Source organism: Plectropomus leopardus, chromosome 4 (assembly GCF_008729295.1).
Source record: "Plectropomus leopardus isolate mb chromosome 4, YSFRI_Pleo_2.0, whole genome shotgun sequence".
NCBI lineage: Eukaryota > Metazoa > Chordata > Actinopteri > Perciformes > Serranidae > Plectropomus > Plectropomus leopardus.
Genome location: NC_056466.1, coordinates 34,854,874 through 34,875,904, shown reverse-complemented (window position 1 = coordinate 34,875,904; position 21,031 = coordinate 34,854,874). Strand labels below are relative to the sequence as shown.

The window sequence follows — 21,031 nt, the reverse complement described above, 5'->3', positions numbered from 1 at the left end:
CTACATATGCACATGTAGTGGATGATGAGGACAACTCCTGATAAGAAGATATTCAAATGCCTACCCAAAACTGAAACTTCTTTTGGAGATTCCTTAGATGACCCTCGGGGTCAGCTAATGGACCTAACTGCTCTTTTGAACTTATGACTCTGGGCAGCAGAACTCAATTACGACAGTTTTTACTGCCCGAACGCCAGTTTGAGTTAACTTACGACTCATTTGGGGCAGCATCTAATTGGAATCTAATTTATCCATATCCTAATTATCCTTCCTTTACACTGTTGTTTGCAGATGTTATATTATTTTGTAATAATATAATGGTTTAATAATGCCAATTGTGATTTTCTATTTATAGGTTTTCTCTGATAGACCTTTGCTCATAATAATTACTTTCATACTTTGTTATATTTTGATGCTAGTACTTGTATACCTTTACCTTTCAAATAGGATCTTTAACAACCTTTAATTATAACAGTGTTTCGATACTGTAGTATCACACTTACTTATTTTCACACATATTCGTTATGCTTGTTAAACGTGGTTAATGGTTGAAGTTAGTGGTTGAAGCGCACCTTCATAGTCACATATTTGTATTTTTTGTCTCATCTATAGATCTCTGAAAGTCTGGCCCAAGCATCTGATCAAGCTTCAGCTCACACCAAAACAAGCTGAAATAGATGGATCAATAGCAATATAGGTCAGAGGCTTAATATATTTCTTTTGATTTGAGGTTAAACTGTCCCTTTAAGGCCCCTAACTATTGTAGGTTGTATGTTTTGGTGATTAAAGCAACGTTAACATTCACACTTGCAGTTACTTAAATCTCCACACTTAACTTGGTGAATCAGGTTGGTGATCCAGCCTCGATTATATTATTGTATGAATATTAGCGATTAATGCATTTATGTGAATGCAGCATTTTAATGCTGGAGGTGATGGATGTGATAATATGGACACTGTAGACAGCTGGGTAGTTTAATATGTCAATAAATCATATTTCATAATGCGATCATATGTTTTCATGTAAAATCTTGATATGCAAAATAATCATTGCAGCCAAATAAATGTAGTGGAGTGTTAAGTGGAGTATTTCTCCCTGAAATATGGTTTTGTAGAAATTTAAAGCAGCATGTAATGGTAATCTTCAATTAAAGTATGCTACATCTACCTCAAAACTATACTTCATTGAAGAAGCTGAGTAAATACAGTTAATTGTTTCACTACTGTTGCAATTTGCAGTTAATGATGTTCGACGACTGTGACCTACTGTAGAATGTCCCGAGAGAAGCACTTGCGGTTAAAGTTCTTTTATTTATCATAAAGCTTTACAAGTCAAAAACATCTGTAGCAGAGATACAGTAAAAGCAGAAATGCAGACAAATCCTATTGGTTTCATGTTCAACTCAGTCAGGGTTTGCATACTCACATCCATTCTAAATATGTTCATAAAATCAACTTACACCTGATCAAAACACCATCAATGACTTCATTCACAGTCTTTGACATAACTGTAATTACACACATTGTGATCCTGCAGCTGTAAATCTTTGTACCATCAGAGTTCAGTTGCTGTTGATGTGGGGCTTTTCAGGATGCTGGGTGTTGTTTTGGCCACTGTTGTAGGCCTCACTGAGCTGGTGAAGGTCCTTCAGCAGGTTTGCAAACTGCTCCTCCTGTGAGCACGTAGAAAACAGCCATCAACATGTTTTCATCCAGTCAATCTAGTACACAACTCAACTGCTGTACACTATTAAAGAGTGGTTTCTCCCACAAAAATTCCATAGAAAATGGCTCAGTTATTATGGAAAAGATGCATTGAATGTGAACTGATAACAACATAAAGTGATAGTAAACCCTTAGGACCTGTTTTAATATTACACACACTCCTATCGCTCTGCACACAAAATGCACTTTTCAAAATCAATCTTTAAACAATATTATACATTATTATTATGTTTTTTTTCTAACCAACATCAGTCCTAATTATAAATATCAAATATTCACTAATTTTCTGAATTTTAATCTTTCAAGTGCCAGTTTTTTGTCATGATGTCACTATGTTTTTATATGAAAAAAACCCACAAAAAATTGATTATTTTCAATAAACTACATGCAAAGCAGATTTTTAAATTATTATTATTTTGATGATCACAGCCTGGATATGTGAGCAATTAGCATCAACATTGATTGTGACAGTGCACCATGGAAATAGCGTGGTAAAAATGATGTAATCAGGTGGAAAATAGTAGAAATTACAAATTCCAAGGCAAATGCCCAGAATGACACCCATAAATAATACAACGCATATTTTTATGCTTTGATGGCTGTGGGATCAAAAATTGCAATTTAATTGGATTTCAGTAGTGTATTTTTTTGCACGTAAGAATGTAACAATTTTTTTTCCACAGTGTATTTTAGACTTATTGTAGAAACTGAGCTGGAAATTGCAAGATTTAACAAAAATACAAATAACAAAAAAAAAAAAAAATAAGAAGAAGAATGAAATGCATGTAAAATGTGCCCAACAGTCCCTAAGGGTTAATTCCAAAATAAAGATTAGTTAATTCAACCACAGGTCATGCGAGGAATATAAAAGGGCACCCAACACACTCTCAGATTAATTTGAATTTAATTTTAACACTACACAAAAACAGTGCAAATACTTAGCTACAAAAAAAATTAAATTTTAAGTTAAAGGAACATTTTGGTTTTTTTTTTTTAAATCTTTCTATTTCTGTTTATGGCTTTAATCTATGCTCTTGCCATAATCACCAGATTTCATTGACAAAAACAGCAATTTAAGCTCATTGAACATGCTGGTCTAAAGGTGCATGCCCACTATACACCACCAATACACCTGAATTCACGTCTGTCCTGCCCCGTTCACTAACAGAGAAAGTTTCACTTTAGTATTTCATGGATTTATACAGAGCTGTTCAGAGAGTCACATGAGCTGCAGCTTGAGTGGCTGTGGTGATGTGAGTTACGTTCAAATTTTTGATATTGCCACTCAGTGTCGTCGCGCCTCAGCTTGGTCCGCATCGCAGTTATTACCAGCATGCTTTGTACAGGGAATCAGTCGCTTCCAGTACACAATGAATGGGAACAGAATTCTAGTGTAGTCGTGTATAGTGGGGATGCACCGTAAGACTGCTTCAATCAGTTTGTTAGTTTGTGTTATTGTGTGACTTTGGTTATAAGAACTATTTTTTTCTTTTAAATGCCAAAGCCACACAATGACACAAACAATATCTTGAGCGAGGCAGCAGCAGACCAGCAACTCCTGTGTCTAGAGATGGTAAATCACTGTTTTTCTCTATGTAGTCTGGCTTTGAAGAGAAATTATTGTTTGAAATTAAGGTAAAGGAGTAAGAATACTCTAAATATAGCATGCACTTAAACTGATATTGATGTTTTTTAGATAGCTAATATATGTTTTGTTGCTGGCCCCCCTCCAAAGCAAGATGCCAGCTGACCTCTACTGTATCTAATATACTGAATATGGATAAGAACCCCATAAAAATCCCACACTGAAAATTCGGAACTATTCCTTTAATGCTTTTCACCTTTAGACCTGTAAAAACAAAACCGTCAAACTCGATAGTTACAAGTTAGCCTGTGTGAAGTAATGACCTACACACAACAGTGTTTTATGGTTCTACAAAAGTTCAGTGCTGTTTTGACTGACATTGACTTTTCCTTTAATAAAGCTTGTTCTTTGGCTTCTGTCTTTTTCTCTTACCAGTACGTTCATTCGCTCGGCTGCTGCAACGGCAACACTCAGCTTCCTTTCATCTTCCTCCCTCTCCTCCTCAATCACACCCAGTCTGTGACACACACAGATATGCTCATATAGACAAATACAGAACACCTCAGTAAAAAAATGATATTGAAACATCAAATCATTTACTGATAATTTGAAATATAACATAACACACTGTATAGCATACTGCTTTCTACACCCAGTGCAGGTGAAGTATCAACAGCTTTATTCATCTTTTTGAGAATAATTAGAGTGTGGAATACAGACTGAATACATGTATGCACACTAAACACACAAAATGCAAACAAAATTCAATATATTAAGCTTGAAAATGGAACATGCACATTATTGTTCAGCTCTACTATCTTACCTGAAGGTGGCACTGGCGAGCTGCTCTTCTTGCACAGCCAGCTGATTCCGGAGCTCGGTCACCTCAGCCTGCAGCATTGCATTCTGGTCCTGGCTTTGAATAATAAAGTCCTCCAGGCGCTTTGCCATGTCCAGCTCTCGCTCTGTCACCTGCTCTATTCCCAGACGAAGCTCTGATAGCTCTTGAGCATGCTTGGATGAAAATGACAATTTGACACTTTATGAAATCCAAATCTTCAATAAGATTTCCATGCTTATCCTTTAAAGGGTTACAGGGGCTTGAGCCTGGTGACATTGGGCAACAATGCTAACCACAGTTTCACCTTATGCCCCATCCCATGCATTTTATGCAATATCATAATGAAATCTTACACTGTACAGCCAGAAATATGTCACGTTAGTGGGTAGAGGGTTTAACATACCCTATCCAGTAAACTGAACTGCTCATTCTCAGTTTTCATCTCATTTGAGTCCCTGTTGTGGATGACTTTGATCCATGGAACCGGTGCAGGTGGACGTTTGACAGTGGCACTCTGAAACAAAAAGAAAGTTGGTCCACTTGATTCCTTGTAATGAACCAAAGGCATCCTATTTCTGTGTTAACATACATGTCAAAAATATTTTTACTACTATTAATTAAAAATACAATATTTCAAGATGGCCCAGTAGAAAAAGATGAAGTATCTATTAGTGTATTAAGAGCAGTGGCATGAGCACATGACCTGCTGAGGTCAGTAGCCAAAATAGCCGAGCTGGGCTCATGGTTCCTCTTTGTACTCACAGTATTTGGTGATGAGATAAGTGGTTGGATGGTCTCCATCTCTTGCTCGTTGTCAGCTGTCGGCAGAGTTTCAGAACTAGTCTGCCTCTTCAAGGTATGTTTTGCCTGACCAGGACGTCTGTGTGGAGCACTCTGAGTTCTGGTGACTGGCTTCCTCCCTCTCATACTCCTAGTCCTGCCATCCCTGTTGGATAAATTAATACATGTATTAGTAAGTGCCATACCTCAAATGACGGCATTTTGAAAATTTGCAAATCAATTCAGTAGGTTAATCCATCCTATATCTGTTTTGGGCACTGTGTGCAGTTTCGTAAGGGGTTATGATAATATGACAGAAGCCTCTCACTTACCGATATATTGCAGTGAAATGGTACTTTTATTGCATATGGTGCATATGATTTTCTAGATGTTTGAGTATTCTTCAAAAAAAAAACCTTCTCTACTTTTATGATTTGGGCTGAAAAATATCAAATTTAAAGTGATAATCACTTATCCAAAGCCACTGTTACACTAGCCTGTCTCAAGAGGCCTTAATTACCAGCTTATCAACTTTCAGCCTCAATGTATGGTCATGGTCACTTGACCTGACAAAATCTAAAGACTTTCAACTTAACTTGGACTTAAACACAAATGACTTATGATTTCAATTGGACTTGGGCCTTTTGACTTGAAAATACTTGCTCTCTTCTCCAGAGCCCAAAGATCAATAAGTATGTTATTTAAAAAGTGTGCAACAAATCTATTCTTGTCCCTCCAGTCCCTGAATCAACCAATTTTAATACTATTCACTCCCAGTAAGTCGACTTTTAATTTCCCAAGATCCACTTTGTTTAAACCAATCCAACATCATCAAGTCAAGTTGGGGAAGAGAGCCATGAAAAACTAAAGTTTCATGACTGAGCGCAAGTTAAAAAAAAAATTATATATAAGTTTGCGTACAAAAACGATGTGGTGGTTAACAACAAACAAATTATAGAATGCAAAATGTGTGTAATTTTACAGATAGAGACGCAACCACTTCCAACAAATTAGTTTTAACACATAAATGCAAAATTAGAAGAGTCATGATTTTATTTTTTTGTTCAAATTGATTTGTCTATATTATTATTCTGTTTTTAAAATTACATTACACTTGGTGAATAGCACATTAGGACTTGTTTTGGACATGAAACTCAAAGTTTAGAACTAGGGACTTGTCAGTCTTGATTGACTTGGAAATTGAATGCAAAGATGTCAGACTTTGTTGTGATTTGCAAAAGAATGACTAGGTCCCACCTCTGCACATGGCTGAATAGAAAATTTACACCTAAGCATTACGAAACACGAGTTAAAGTCATTTGGTCTTTGGTCTTTGCAACTACCTCTGGATCTGCCAGAATGATCTGGAGAACATGTCTAACGGCCTAGCATTCAAAGAAGAATGGGTGGAATCATTGATACAAACACCTAATAGGCAGTCAGAAATCATACCCATCTTGTAAGCCTTTGGAGTCCACAGGAAGCTGCTGAAGGGATGACTGATGGGGGCTGTACTTGCTCAAGTCTTTGGGAGGAACGTACACTGGCTTGACTTGTCCCATTTGACTGCAAGAAAGAGCCTGCTTAAGTAACACGTATCAACACCATGTTCAAGTTTGTAATACATTACAACTTACAAGTCAAAGAAGATATAGGCCTTCAACATACCTGCTAATTATGATCCGATGTGCTTCAGGGCCCAGTGACTCTGTTATTTGGTTCAGAATTGAAGGCAGAGGGTGCAGCTTGTCAACTGTGTCCTGAGGGAGAAAAGAAAATGCATTTTGGACCCCATTTAGTATGCATTAATTATCTTGATACCTTGATGGAATAAGGGAAAAGGCCAGTAAGGCAATCTGTATGTGCAAACATCAGTCAGATATAGTCAACTGTGCCTGACTACATCTGGAGCTGGTCTGGCAGATTGAAATGAAATTGTTTAATTGCAAACATCGAAACTCAGCTCTAAATCCAAATAATATCTGGATACATATCACATTTTTACCATCAGGTGTAAATGAAGCTTTTAAGCAGATAATTGTCTTGTACGCTTTTTGATGCCACTTGTATATGAGTCTCTGAATTGACCGAAAACTATACAGTAAGCTGAACAGTCTACAAGTCCAAACATACACAAGCTTAAAGTTTGTATACAAATATGTTGTAAATACTATGGGAGTTACACAAACTTTTGTAACTAACCACCAAACTAGACTCATTGGTCTTCTGTCCTACCTGGTCCCTCTGATAGATGATGTCTACCAAAAGGCCATGGAGCACAGCCAAGCGCAGAGGCAGATCCACATATCCATCGAAGGAAGACATTGGGATTTCTGTGTCTCGATTCGACACTGTATGTAGAAAACCCCTCATTCCATCCCAGTGCTGCTGCAGGAATTCGTTCATAAAGAGCATGTACTCCTCCTTCTCTCCAAACCTGAAATCAGAACAATAGATTCCTTAAGCTACTTCCGGTAAACTAAGAGGATTCTTCATTCTCATTAGATTTTGTAGCAGGAAGGAGACCACTCACAGGGTGAAGTTGGCCAGATTCTGGATGACTTTGGCAGTTAAAGTGAGGGTACGCAGAGTGTTTGGCTCTGGATAAGGCTGCGTCAGACCAAACAGAGAAGGACTAAGGATAGCCGGACATAAGAACCGGAGGAAGAGGGAAGCAGAGATGAGACGCTGGCCAATCTCTGGCCTGCCCTGGTCTTCACACAGCTCCACCCAGCTGGAGAAGATGTTGTTTAACTCTTCAGGAAAGGGTCTGAAGGCAAGAAGCATATCGAGGATCAGCTTTGTGAATTTTTAAACTTTTTCATCAGCTCAAACAACTCTGCTGCTCTAAACACTAATTATTTCATGTCGTTTTGATGATGACCTCTCTTCTCTCACCCATGGGTCTCAATAATCTTCTGCACCACCTCCTCACACACTTCCATCAAGTGCTTCTGGTTGTTGGATAGTTCAGAGGCAGGGCATTTAAGAGGATCAACTTCACAGTTCTCCACTGATGCATAAAGATGGGTGATAAAGTCCCCTGCAGTGAAAAAGAAAGCACAGAGTTTGGTTAAAATAAAATAAAAAAGCACCAGCCAAATCCAGTCAAAAGAAGCCACCTTTACAACTGAGCTGTGCTACCTAGTGTGACTATGAGGTACTTCTGGCCAACCAGCTTCATATATTCATCTATGGCTTTAGTGGCCAATGTGTTTTCTCTGAAGATCAGTGCCTCCCTCTCTCCAAGACGCTCCACCTCTGCACTGCCAAGGTCAATGAGGAACTCCTGAAGCACAAACATTCAGATAAGATGACATATGTCTCATTATACCTTTTTGTTGTGGTTTTTAATATCAGATTGTGTTTGAGTTGTAATTTCCCATGTGGGAATTGGAAACATTAATACAATTAGCTTATGAGCATTTTCTGTGAGACTCATTCTCTACCTTGGCTTTGCCAATACTTTGCAGTACATGGACCAAAGCTCCTGCCAGCTCTTCCTTCTCCTTCACATTCAGAAGTGGCTCCAGGCTTCTGCACATTTCCACATAATCCAATGTCACATATTCAGCGAACTCTTTGTATTTCTCCATAGGCAGAACTTGCAGATTCTGAAAACGGGCCTTGATGCGGAGTGATGCCTGTGGCCCCAACAGTTCCTTGTTCCCCGCTGTTCCGGACGCCTTGTATGGAGTTATGGGATACCACTTCTCCTGATAGGCCCTCCCTCGAATCTCGGCTAAAGAAATGGCCACACTGCCCAGTGGGTGCAGGCAGGACTCTTCTCGGGAGTGGCGCTTTTTCTTGGGGTCTTCTTCGCGGAAAAGGTGCAGGGTGATTTGGGAGACACATGGCAGGTTGTCTAGCTCAAAGAATTCACCCCAGAATAACTGACACCCTCCAGCTGCACCTCCACTTGTCCCTAGGCTTCCTGAGGATCCAGTAGAGATGTCCCCTGCCAGGCTGGAGCGGTTAGACGGCTTGCCAACAGCTCTGCTGCTGGTGCGCGCGAAAAGGGTACCATCCAGGTGTACCTCGCAGTAATAACTTCGTTTGGGTGGCAGGTCCTTAGCTTCATTTATCCACAGACTCAGGGAGTTCTCTGTGCGCTCAATGTTATCCTGTGAAAAGTGATGCATTTAGCTCTTTTTTATAAGGATGTCAATGCTACATGAGAGATTTGTTTGGAACAAATGGCTAATGGCTTACCTTATTGGGTTGGGCAGCCCGTCTCAGGTCTTCAATCCAGCGATCACGTTCAGCAGCTGAGGAGCAGCCGAAGCAGTGGGTGTTCTCAGAGTTTATCACCTATAAGTACATTGAAACCAACAAGAGCTTTACTGGGATAGAAATGTTCTTTTTATACACAATAAAGTGCATTATATGGTAGACAGAATGCACAAGTCAGTGTGTACCTCAAAGCAATACTTCTCCCCCAAAATGGAGCTGTGGACTGGCCTGACAACAGTGCTGGTGTCTGCACTGAGATCCAGACTCCCCACTGCACTGACTGGAATTGACACAGACTCTCGGGAACCGTAGTGCCTTTGAAAATATCAGAGTTGAAAAAGTCAAATGGAAATGCTAAAAATGTGAATTAGAGTAACAAAATCCGGAAAAGTTGTGTGGGTTTGGACTGAATGCAGCAGACCATGAGAGGATCCCCACCAACGGCATATGCTGATTGGACAGTCAGACCAGAGGGGTAAAACAAAAATGAAAGCGACGGACGAAGAGAGGGAGAGAGCTGGCATCAAGGCGAGGCTGACCCGACTTGGACAGAGAGCTGTTCCTCTACCAAGCCTTCCTCTGGCTAATGTCCAGTCGCAAGAGAATACAGTGGATGAGGTGCAATGGAGGCTCACTCAGTAATGGAAAATCAGAGACTGCTCTGCACACATCTTCACAGATATGGTTAACTCTTACATCCCAGACCAAGCTATTGCACTGGATGGGCAGACCTTGTTGGGAGCCGTAAAGACACAAGACTCTGATGCAAATTAAGAAAAAATGCACTGCAGGAATTGTATGCCACCAGCAGCAACATGCAAAAGCAACCAGATGGCATTTTTCATTATAGCTGCTGATTTTTACCAACTCATCCTTCAACTCCAAAGATGTAGCAGGATCAAGGACAAATTTCGTTTTTTAAACTTTGTTCTACCTTCTACCTTCCTTCTAAAATTAGCTTTTACGTTTCACCATCCGTTATTGCACACTTGGGACTCTAGCTCTTTGTAGAACTTAATGTTACATGAATATATGTGCATGTGATATATGTGCTAATGAAGTAGAATCCCTTTTTTCCGTGAAAAGTTCAAAAGTTCAAAATATATGGCATTGTAGAGATCACATTGATTGCCATGACATTTTGCACAGACATTTATATTCAACAGGGACTGTAATCTACTGATTTTGGTGGTCCCTCAGTTTTCCTCAAGCGCCACCACAAATCATTAAAGTTTTATTTGTGAAATATCTTTGCAGCCATCAGATGGTTTGGCATAGCGTTTGGTACAGGTATCCAGAATGGTTAAAGATAGATAGTGTCACCATCAGTTTAAAATTTAAATGTGTCAGGTACTTTGGTTGATGACCAAAAACTGCTTTTACAAAACTAATGACATTTCCATCATCCTCAGATATTTTTTGTGTTTTGTTCTGATTAGCAAATGTTAGCTTGCTAAACTAAGATGGTGAATGTGGTAAACATAATACCTGTTTAACATCAGCATGTTAACTAGTGGCTGATAACAGTTAACCCATGATGTAAACAAGTCCTTTATTTTCCCTCATAAACATTACTGAGTGCTACCTGCTTCCTTTGCTTAGTCCTATAGGGTTTGCTTGGGTGTTGCTATTCCTCTTGGCTCTGTTCTCGAGACGTCGCTTGATGAGTGCCTAAGGGTGAAGAAGGCAAGCACGATGTATCAGGGCAATTACATCAACAGGAAGTGCAGGGCTAGCAGAAAGATTATTATCTCTAGTGTATACTTACCCTCACACCGCCATCTTGGTTCTTTGGTCGAGGGCCGCCAGGCGACCCCACATGGTCAGGGCTACATTCTAAGTATAGGAGAAAAATGAATACTCTTAGATTGGAAATGGCCTGAAAATGTACTTTTTATATCATTTTTTTTCTTTTTAAAATATTTTTGGCAGAAATATATTTTCTTTCTATTTAGGGTTGGGATAAATACTTTTGAATCTGAATAATTTGCTTCCAAGTCTCAATATGCAAATCAAATGTCTGATTGGCTCTGTCAAACCCTTTTCTCAAAACTCTAGGGGCATTATTCTGTGTTGTCAATGCTCCATCACCACGACCAGCACTTATTTCTGCATTTGCACTGAAGACTAAATTCTGAAAACATTAGGCAAAGCTGTAATATTAAGAAACACTTTCAGATTAAGCCATACAGGATGTGGTCTTCATAGGGAACTGCAGCTATCTAAGTAACTTATATACCTCGCTAGCAGACATTCTACTGAAACCCAAAAAGAGTTGCAGAGAGTGAAAATATGATATCTTTAAATGCAAAGATTTAAATGTAGACGTTTTTTGTGTAGGGTAATGTTACACAAATTTTCTTTCTGCTTACCTAAAGCCCCACCACAAACAATCCAGCGTCTAAATCCCATCATTTAGTCCACAGGCGTGCCACAGTCTTGTTACTTCAGTTTCTATCCCTTTAACATTGCCCTCCAGTCTTCATTAAAATATGTTGATGGTGACACTGAGCCAACCAGCCGAAAAACAATACAGGATCAGTCACTTCCACAGTGCAGCTTCTTCTAAGCCAGACACCTTGACTGTGCTCTGTCTCTCACTACGTACTGTCATTGGACAACTAGAACACCAAGGCAAGATGTTATCTTCCCCAAAAATGTAAAGGAAGTAATTTGATAGTTGCTGGCACGCATAAACACTCAGCCATTTCCTCTGTGACTGTCTGCAGCATCACTCTGAGTGCTATTGTGATGTCAGTAGCTGTGCATGCTTGTCCAAAACTTGTCCAAATGGGTGTTTACTGCATTACAAAACAGCACTTTGCTCTCTATTTTGCTTAATTTATATAGATATGTGTGTGCGAGTGTTTGATGTATTAACCTGCGTCGATATCTACAAGGTTCTGCATGCTGAGGTTGGACACACAGCTGCTGACACGGTTTCGGGTCCACATCGTTGGCTGAAAAAGACACCGTAATTTCATTTTTCCACATTTGCTACTTTTGTAATGACTTTTGGTGAGCCACATGGAATTGGCATGTGTGTGTTGGTACCTCTTCCTCTGGAGAAATGAGAATTTGTCCATCTTCAAGCATACAGTTGGTAATATCCCATAACGGCACCTCTTGAGGCGGGGCCCATTGTAGTCTGGGGAGTGCCGGTTCTGCCTCAACCACATCTGCCACACAAGCAGACATACACACACACATTGATATTCATCACTACACAGAGAACTGACACCACACGATCACATTCCACTAAATAATAAACATCTCTCACTCTCTGAAGAACCAACTATACAGTTAAATGTAATGTGTATATTGCAGGAAGGTAATTGTAGGCACATGCTGGCCCTTGTTTTTTATTTTTGGTAATTATGGCTAAATTACACTTATCTCCAACAGCATTTGACCACTCCCATCTGTGGAGCTGCCAGGGTTACTGATGCTATCTCTCTTTTCATTACACACCAGGGTGAGCTGCGTACATCCTGTAGTTCCTCTGTTTTTTTTGTTTTTCCTCGATGTACACGTCTGTCAGGATTCATGTTGGAAATAAGTCATGGACTTTGTCATGTAGTCGCTGATAATGCAGCATTTCTCCACATTTAGTTCTAAAACATCATTAAAAAGAGGTGCGAATTTTTCAGTCACTTTTTATTCATATTTAGAGCATTTTTGCATACTTTGTCAGATTTATTCTTTTGTGAAAAATATCTTTATGATAATGTCACTGTCAAATAAAAATGTTTAATATTAACATTCCCTCAGTTAGTGGCAGTATTTAGATTTTTCTTTTATCAAAACGAAAATCCGTTGGCCATCAAGTACACGGACCATCAGTACATTGAGTTCTTATTTTGATACTTCTGCTAAGCGGCAGTTTGAATCTGCATATTGGCTAAATATTTAGAATAGTGAAATAAAGATTTAATATTTATATTTAACATATAACGTTTAGATTTAATATTTAACATCTAGATTTAACATATAACATTTAGATATACCATTTGATCGATCATGTTTTAGAGCTAAATGTTGCTGTTACTTTCAGAGAGCACAACTTTACAATCAGCGCACCATATCTTATATGCTTGGATTTTTACCACTGTATTTATATTTTGTCATCTAAACTAAATATGAATTTAAATGGTACTTAATGCTGAATTTTTTTCCTTCCTAAAAAGTTGTGATGATGTTTTACTTTTTTATGCTGAAGTGCAATAATGAATAGGTTGAAAATAACACTGAAGTAATTGCAAGCAACAATAAAATGAAAATTATGATCAATATAGGTGATTGTAGTATACGGTAGGACATATATTGTATAGATAAAGTATTGCACCAATCAAAACATCTGTACGTCTAAAATGACACTGGGGAGTGACATTTTATGGAATGGATGAGCTTTTCTCCTTGTTTATCAATATAATCTGGATGAAATTGTATGTGCAGTTGCATGATTGTTGCTCACTCTGTGTTGCCAACATTTCTCTCAGATTCTGGGGCCAGAGTTTACTGTCAGCTCAGGTCCAGATATGTAGGCCACAGTAGTTTTTGTTGTAAATTTTGGAAACAGGTTTTAAATCTCTGGAAATATCCCAAAACCTGACATTCCATGCCATTATAGATTAAAGGTTAATAGCAGCTGGCGAAGGGGAAGATCAATCATTTTATTGATGGACAACAGGAATATTGAAAAGGTGATCCCTGCCTGCTAGGGTGTGTGCTGCTGTACTTTGCAGCGGCTGGTGTTTAAGTATGAGCCGAGACTTCATATGTAATGGATGTTGCTACTGTGATGTCACTCATTAGCTGTGTTTTGGAGCCAGATTAATTACCATTTTTGGCACTTCTGCGTTGGCTCCATTTTTCAGCCTCAGAGGTTGTCGCTTGATTCTACCAGTAAAGGCAAAAAGCTGAATAATAAAATAGTCTTAAAAAAAAAAAAAAAAAGCTTAGCTACATCTGCAGATTTTGATAAATCCTTTTTGATTCACATTCATTTACCAAATTTTTCTTTAATCAACGTATTTTTCTTTGTGCAGTATTGAACACTGTGTGTTAGTTCTGCCCTTTTTGGAATCAGAAGTCATGCAGCTCAGAGCCACACAGAGCAGTTGGTACAAGAGCTGATTACATCAGCCATGTCCTCCTCAGGATTTGACTGCTAAACCTCTATTGCTTTAACTTCAAGTTCCTCCTCAGCAGAGCGGAAGTTTCCTGCAAAAGTAGTTTGTAAATTTAGGTAGTATTGTTGTTGTTTTGTTGCTCTTCAGTTACAACTACAGAAATTTCTGTGTCATTTCTCACCAGTTTTGACATTTTTTGGAAAAGTATGGCTTTGTTATTTGCCAAGTTCACCTTACGTGTCTGATGGTACAGATACAGAAAGTATCTAAAGTCTTTTTGGGTGGGAGAGAGAAAGGCCACATCATCTGCATAAAACCAACACTTTATTTCTGTGCTTAAAATGGCGAGACTAGCTGTTGTTGATGCTTCAGGTCCACAAATGTTTATTTACATATTCATGAGGGGCAAGGCTTGGACCACAGTATGGTTTGAGGAAACCTTTCTTGCTGCAAAAATTTACATACAGTTTTGTGGTTACCACTGGTTGTGATACTGAGTTTGTCCTAAGTCTTTAAAACTTCAACTGGGAAGTACCTTCTTGAGGTTAACACTGACGTGGATCCTTCTTCTCCTCTAATTGAGCTGATGCTGAATGTTCTTTAAGATGCTATCACACGCACATGGACTCGACGCACATGACTTGGACTTGAGTCATAAATCTGATAACTTTAGACTCAACAAAATCAAAAAAGACATGCAATTCAACTTGGACTTAAACAACAATTACTTTGTTCACTTGGACTTGAGCCTTTTGATTTGAAAATACTTGATACCTTCACCGAATCCCAGAGATTAAAATATTATGTTTTTAAAAGGTGTGCCATAAATTAACTAATTTCCTGAATCTAATGTTAACACTTTTCACTTCCAGTAAGTCGATACCTAATTCCCCAGATCCATTTTTTTAACCAATCAGCATTCAGTCAAGTTATAAGAGAGGACCATAGAGAACTTATGTTATGTTAGTGAGTGCCTTCACATAAACGACACCAAGAATAATTGGATTTACGTACAAAAACTACATCTGGTTAACAAAAAAACAAATTGCATTATGCAAAATGTGAAGGCCAAAAATAAGAGACACAACCACTTCCAACAAACATATTTAAACAAATACAAATTTTAAAAATCATTCACAATTTTTGTATATTCATGTACAGTTAAAATGGTGTTACATTTGGTGAAGAGTGTATTTTGACTTGTACTTGAGACTCAAAGTATAGGACTTGGAACTTCTCAGTCTTGAATTTGGACTTGGAAGTTGCCTGTCTTTACTTTGGACTGGAGTACAATGACTTGAGACTTGTGACTTGCAAAATGATGACTTAGTCCCCCATCTGCTTGTAAAACATTGATGCCTAGTAGCTTTAATATTTCTGTCAAGCTTTTCTGAGATCTGCTTTTTTGCTTGAAGTTTTGATTTTTTTTTTTTTTTACATGGAGATTCTGATTTAAATGTACTTTTAACTGTAGCTTTAATTTTTATTTTTAGATAAAAAGTTTCTTAAATTTGAACACCAATGCTCTTCAATAATTACATCTACTTTTGTTGATATTATTCTACTTTTATTTATATTAACTGTGATACCAGCCCTCCTTAAAGTTCCTTCTTAAAGGGGGACACCACCTAAATTAAGTATTCCTCAATGTTATCTCCATGGCCAGGAAAACCAATATGAACTTGAGCTCCTCTCCCTCATAGCCAGAAGCTGTAAATATGTCTCAAATTTGCGATTTCACAAACTGCAGCTGCTCTATAAACAGTGAATGGTTTCCTTATGTTGTGGAAGGTGTTTTTTTTTCTACGATGTGCCCAAATGAGCTTGATCTGTTGCAGTGTTGTGTGAGTGCCATCTTGGACAGCTTTCACCATTTGTTGTAAATGGAGCAGCTCCAGGCTTTATGCCCAAGGACATCACAAATTTGAGTTTCAACAATCTAGCTTTTGGATTTGGGAAATAGTTGTTCATTTTGACTAATATTTGTGGACAGTTTCAGATGGTAAGAATAACACATATACATTTTTAAAATAGGTGATGTACCCCTTTAAGGTAATTTTATCTTAAGCTCTTCAGCTTTTCTCTTAGGTTGTGTTTTTTGCTGAGTTTGTCTAATGTAGCACAAGCTGCTATAACATTCTTAATAGTAATACTGCTGTATTTATTATGTGTCATTGTGAAGACAGTCACACATACTCTGCGTACTGGAAGTGTGTCACTCAGTGATCCCACCTACAGTCAAAGAAAGTCATGCCTGAACCACACAGGGTCATCTTTGGTATGTAAAAACAAACTGTTGTCGCAGTTTGATTTGTTTAACTGGAATTTATGATTCCAACTACTGTGCTTCTTTCAAATGTAAAATTGGAAGACTGTGCAATAAAGTTAACCCTTTGAAACCTAGAGGAACATCTTTTCTTACTAGTTATTTTAATCTCTTAAAAAACTAAGCAAAATGGCTTCATTTCTGTCTGTGTTTTTGAAAGAATTCAAGCCTATTTGCTTAGGTTTCAAAGGGTTAATATAGTTTAACTGTACATACGTAAGCTTTTAGATAAGGTGGTATTACCTGGCAGTAACGTTGGGGTGCTGTTCCGGCTCTGCAGTCTGGGCCTTTTCAGCTTCTGGCTCACAGTCCTCAGGTACTTCTTCAGGAGTTTTCCTCCACCTCCTTTCTGTGAGGGGTCCGTTGAGGAGGCCCCTGAGGCCTCTGCAGCAGCTGACAATGACGCTGCGTTAGTAGAGCTGGAGGACGGGGTAAGCGACGCAAAAAGGGACCCGGGAGGCTCAGACAGCGCCCTCCTAAAGGGGTTCTTTCTGGCGCCTTTGTCCGTCTTGGTGCCCTCTCCACCTTTCCCAGCGGATGAGTGCTTGTCTCCGGGGTCCTCGCTCAGGGCCTTGCGCCAGTTTTGCATCTTGCTCCACTTGTTGGTGGAGGCCTTCTGAATCCTGTCGATGGTGGAAGTGGAAGAAGCTGCTCCTCCTTCTCCATCTTCCTTCACCTCATTTAGCGCTCCCCTGGAGTCGGTGTGCCACTTGTACGTGTTGAGGGGGTCGCTGGTGTCTGGGGTTTGACCTTGAGGAGGCTCCAATGGAGGCTCCTTTTCCTTCTCTGGTGATCCTTGCTCCTTCGCTGGTTGCTCAGCTGCAGACTCTAAATCTTTCTCCTCTGTGCCCATTTTAGAGTTTTTGTGAGTTTCAAGTTTAGTCTCTCCTCTCAACAATGCATCAAACTAAATTCAGATACCTTCATAAGAGTCCTCCTCTGATTTACTGCTATGTTAGAGACTAACGTGAGGATGACAGACTGCCTTCTCTGCTTCTATCTCTCTGCTTCTCTCGTTTCCTGTCTTGCAAAACGTTATCCGGCAACAACATGCGACGAGCTGCTGTGTCTGTGGTTGCTGTGCTGCAGCGCCCAACTCTTGTCACTCACAGGGCGCGTGCTTCCCCATGAAATGCCACCGAGAAGTTCACTTATTGACAGGAATCCCACTCTTTTTGTTTTGTTTTAACTTAATACTTCCCTTCTTCCTCACTTCCTGTTCTGCTTTTATGTTAAGATTTACCTCTGAAAAAACCTTTCTGTTGTGTCCTTTTAACCCTTTGAAACTCAAGCAAATTGGCTTGATTTCTTGCAAAGATATGGAGAGGAGGAAATCAGCAACTTGACAAGAAATGACCCACAAAATAGCAAGAAATTAGTAAAAACCTACTAGAAAACAACCTTAAAATAAGTCAAAAGAAAAAGAAAAAAAAAGATTAAAAATGAACAAGAAATGACAAGATTTTTTTTAAAATAAAAAAATAAAAAAATAATTAAAAATATAATAATAATTTCTTGTAATTTGTGGGACATTTCCTGCCAAATTGCTCACTGACTTTTCCCCCATTCCTTTGAAAGAAATCAAACCAATTTGCTTAGTTTTCAAAGGGTTAAACAGCTTGTAAAAGGTGTCTGAATGCAGCACAGGGACCCTGATGTCAATCCAGGTCTCAAAGGGTTTTAACTCTTAATCCGGGATGACTAGATACAGTGTGATTGGATGTTGGGCTGTTGTAGGTAGTTACCAACTCCACCTTCACTTCAGAGGAAAGGTGTCTGTCTGTCAGTTTGCTCTTGAGTCATTTAGTCTCTCACAATATGAGTATGCGGTTTTACATTCAGTTAATTTCAATTTCTAACCCTTACTCCCCCCTCTGTCTTCTACTATTCATGGAATAGAAAACAAAAAAGCAAAAGATAACGTTTTTGGGGGTTCTTTGGCTGTATTATTGATATTGATGGCTTTTTAGATGCATGCATGGTTGTATTCAATTCAATTTTCAATTTTATTTATAAAGCCCTTTATCACAAAACACAGTTTGCCTTAGAGGGCTTTACAGCATATGACATCCGCATCGGCGCAACCTGGACCCACAACACAGACATAGCTTCAGACAGGAAAACAGCAATGGCAAAACCAAGACCACAATTAAAGCGAGCTGCAGGTACAGCATCAGTGCAGCCACAGCATGAGCACGACCAAAGGCAGGATCAAAGCATCGCCACGATTGCAGTCAGGATCCGGGAAAACTAGGAAACAAGGGAGCACGAATGCTCCGGAGAGGCAACGGAGTTGGCGTAATGCAGCAAACATGCAGTGACATGAGTGTTTGCAGATGGAGGGAGCAAGAGAAGCAAAAAGGAGCTCAATGTATCTTAGAAAGTCCCCTGGCAGATTAACCTATGTCAGCCTAGCTAGGGGCTGGTCCAGGCAACCGGAGCCAGCCCTAATTATAAGCTTTATCAAAGAGGAAGGTCTTAAGTCTAGCCTTAAAAGTGGAAACGGTATCTGCCTCCCTGACCGAAACTGGAAGAAGGTTCCATAAGAGAGGCGCATAGTAACTGAAGGCTCTGGTTCCTATCCTACCTTTGGAGACTTTGGGAACCACAAGTAACCCTACGTTTTCAGAGGGCAGTGATCTTGAGGGTTGGTAGGGAACTATACTACTATACTACTGTAACAGCTAAGACGGAGCCTGACCATTTAGAGCTTTGTTAGAACGGAGAAGGGTTTTAAATTAAATTCTGGATTTTACAGGGAGCCAGTGCAAAGAAGCTAAAACAGGAGAAATATGTTCCCTTTTCTGGGTTCCTGTTGATACACATTCAGCAGCGTTCTGCACCAGTTGGAGAGACTTCAGAGATTTGTTGGGGCAACCGAATAATAGGGAGTTACAGTAATCCAGCCTAGAACTAACAAATGCATCTACTAATTTTTTGGTGTCTGTTTGAGACAGGATATGTCTAATTTTTGCAATGTTATGCAAGTGAAAGAAAGCAGTCCTTGAAGTTTGTTTTATATCGGAGGCAAAAGATAAATCTTGATCGAATATAACTCCTTCCTTCCTCCGTTACTGACAGTTGTGCTAGAGGCCAAGGTAATGCCATCTAGAGAAATCACATCGTTAGAAAGGGAGTTTCTGAGGCGTTTGGGTCCAAGAACCATAACTTCAGTTTTGTCTGAATTTAACATCAAGAAATTGCGGCTCATCCAGGCTTTTATGTCCATAAGACATGCTTATAGTCTAGAAAACTGATCAGTTTCATAATTAGTTACAGTTGCATATCATCCACATAACGATGGAAATTTACAGAGTGATTTCTAATAATGTTGCCTAGGGGAAGCATATATAGAGTGAAAAGAATTGGTCCAAACACAGAATGTGTGTAAGTGTATGATGCATTTGAAAGGTATACTTAGATATGCACAGTTTGTTTTGATATTATATATATATATATATATATATATATGTATATATATATATATATATATATATATATATATATATATATATATATATATATATATATATAACATATATATATATATATATATATATATATATATATATATATATATGTATTTAATTTTGTATTTTTTATTGTAAATTCTGCATTTTTTCAGTTGTTACTCTGAGCACAAATTAATTTCTTTCAAAAACATGGAAAAAAGGTAACATCAGGCTTAGAATACATTCACGCCCAAAGGTTTTACATGGCCCCAAAATTAGTGTAAAAAATACAAAAAAAATTAATGGAAACAAAAAAAATGTACAGAAAATAACTGAAAAAATCAAAGAAAAGGAGAAAAATCACACATAACAAACAAGAAAATGACCTACAGTGCTTAAAAAAATACATATTATTTATTTATTTTTTGTGTAACATATTTTTATAAAATATTTATTACAATTATAAATGTAGGTATTTTTTGATAATTTTGTAATAACCTTCCTCTTTTTTTAACAATAATTTTTAGATAAGTTTCTTGTCACCTTTTACAAAACACTTCATGCCAAGTTGGTCATTTCCTTTTTCGCCCATGTTTTCGAAAGAAAATCAAACCAGTTTCAAAGTTTCAAAGGCTCAAAGAACTTGTGAAAGTCGTCTTGATGCAGCACAAGGAACCTGATGTCGATCCAGGTTTCAAAGGGTTAATGAAAAATAAAAAACCAACCTCAAACTCAAAATCTATTAGAACAATTAAATGATTGAAAAATATAATGAATCAAAAGTTTAAATACCGTTACTGCTCAGCAGTGTAGTTGTATTAATTTGAATGACATAAACAAACAGGGACATTTCTCCTGTTTGACAAAATCAACATTTTAAATGATTTGCATGGAAAAATCTTTATTATTAATAATACTATGATCTGTAAGTAAAGGAGTGACAGTATCAGCGCGCTA

The 21,031-nt window shown here is 38.4% G+C and overlaps 1 protein-coding gene across 1 annotated transcript; it reads right to left on the bottom strand.

Moving 5' to 3' along the window:
• Positions 1–1,291: 1,291 nt before the first annotated feature.
• On the bottom strand, positions 1,292–17,773 carry rasal3 (RAS protein activator like 3). The gene is made up of 19 exons (XM_042485128.1): positions 16,866–17,773; positions 12,219–12,343; positions 12,046–12,124; positions 10,933–11,000; positions 10,750–10,835; positions 9,350–9,479; positions 9,144–9,242; positions 8,381–9,055; positions 8,076–8,220; positions 7,830–7,974; positions 7,465–7,701; positions 7,167–7,368; positions 6,600–6,691; positions 6,384–6,497; positions 4,914–5,097; positions 4,555–4,665; positions 4,134–4,324; positions 3,743–3,827; positions 1,292–1,673 (listed from the first exon to the last, which is right to left on the bottom strand). The coding sequence occupies exons 1-19, from the start codon at positions 17,473–17,475 to the stop codon at positions 1,563–1,565; spliced, it is 3,489 nt and encodes a 1,162-aa protein (XP_042341062.1). The 5' UTR covers positions 17,476–17,773; the 3' UTR covers positions 1,292–1,562.
• Between the last annotated feature and the right edge of the window lie 3,258 nt (positions 17,774–21,031).

Coding starts and splice junctions, on each gene's coding strand:
- rasal3 (XM_042485128.1), bottom strand. CDS start 17,475: ATGGGCACAGAGGAGAAAGATTTAGAGTCTGCAGCTGAGCAACCAGCG. Junction 6,692..7,166: donor TCATCTATCAGAGGGACCAG/GTAGGACAGAAG, acceptor TTTCTCCCTCAG/GACACAGTTGACAAGCTGCA. Junction 4,666..4,913: donor TTATCTCATCACCAAATACT/GTGAGTACAAAG, acceptor TTTTTGTTTCAG/AGTGCCACTGTCAAACGTCC.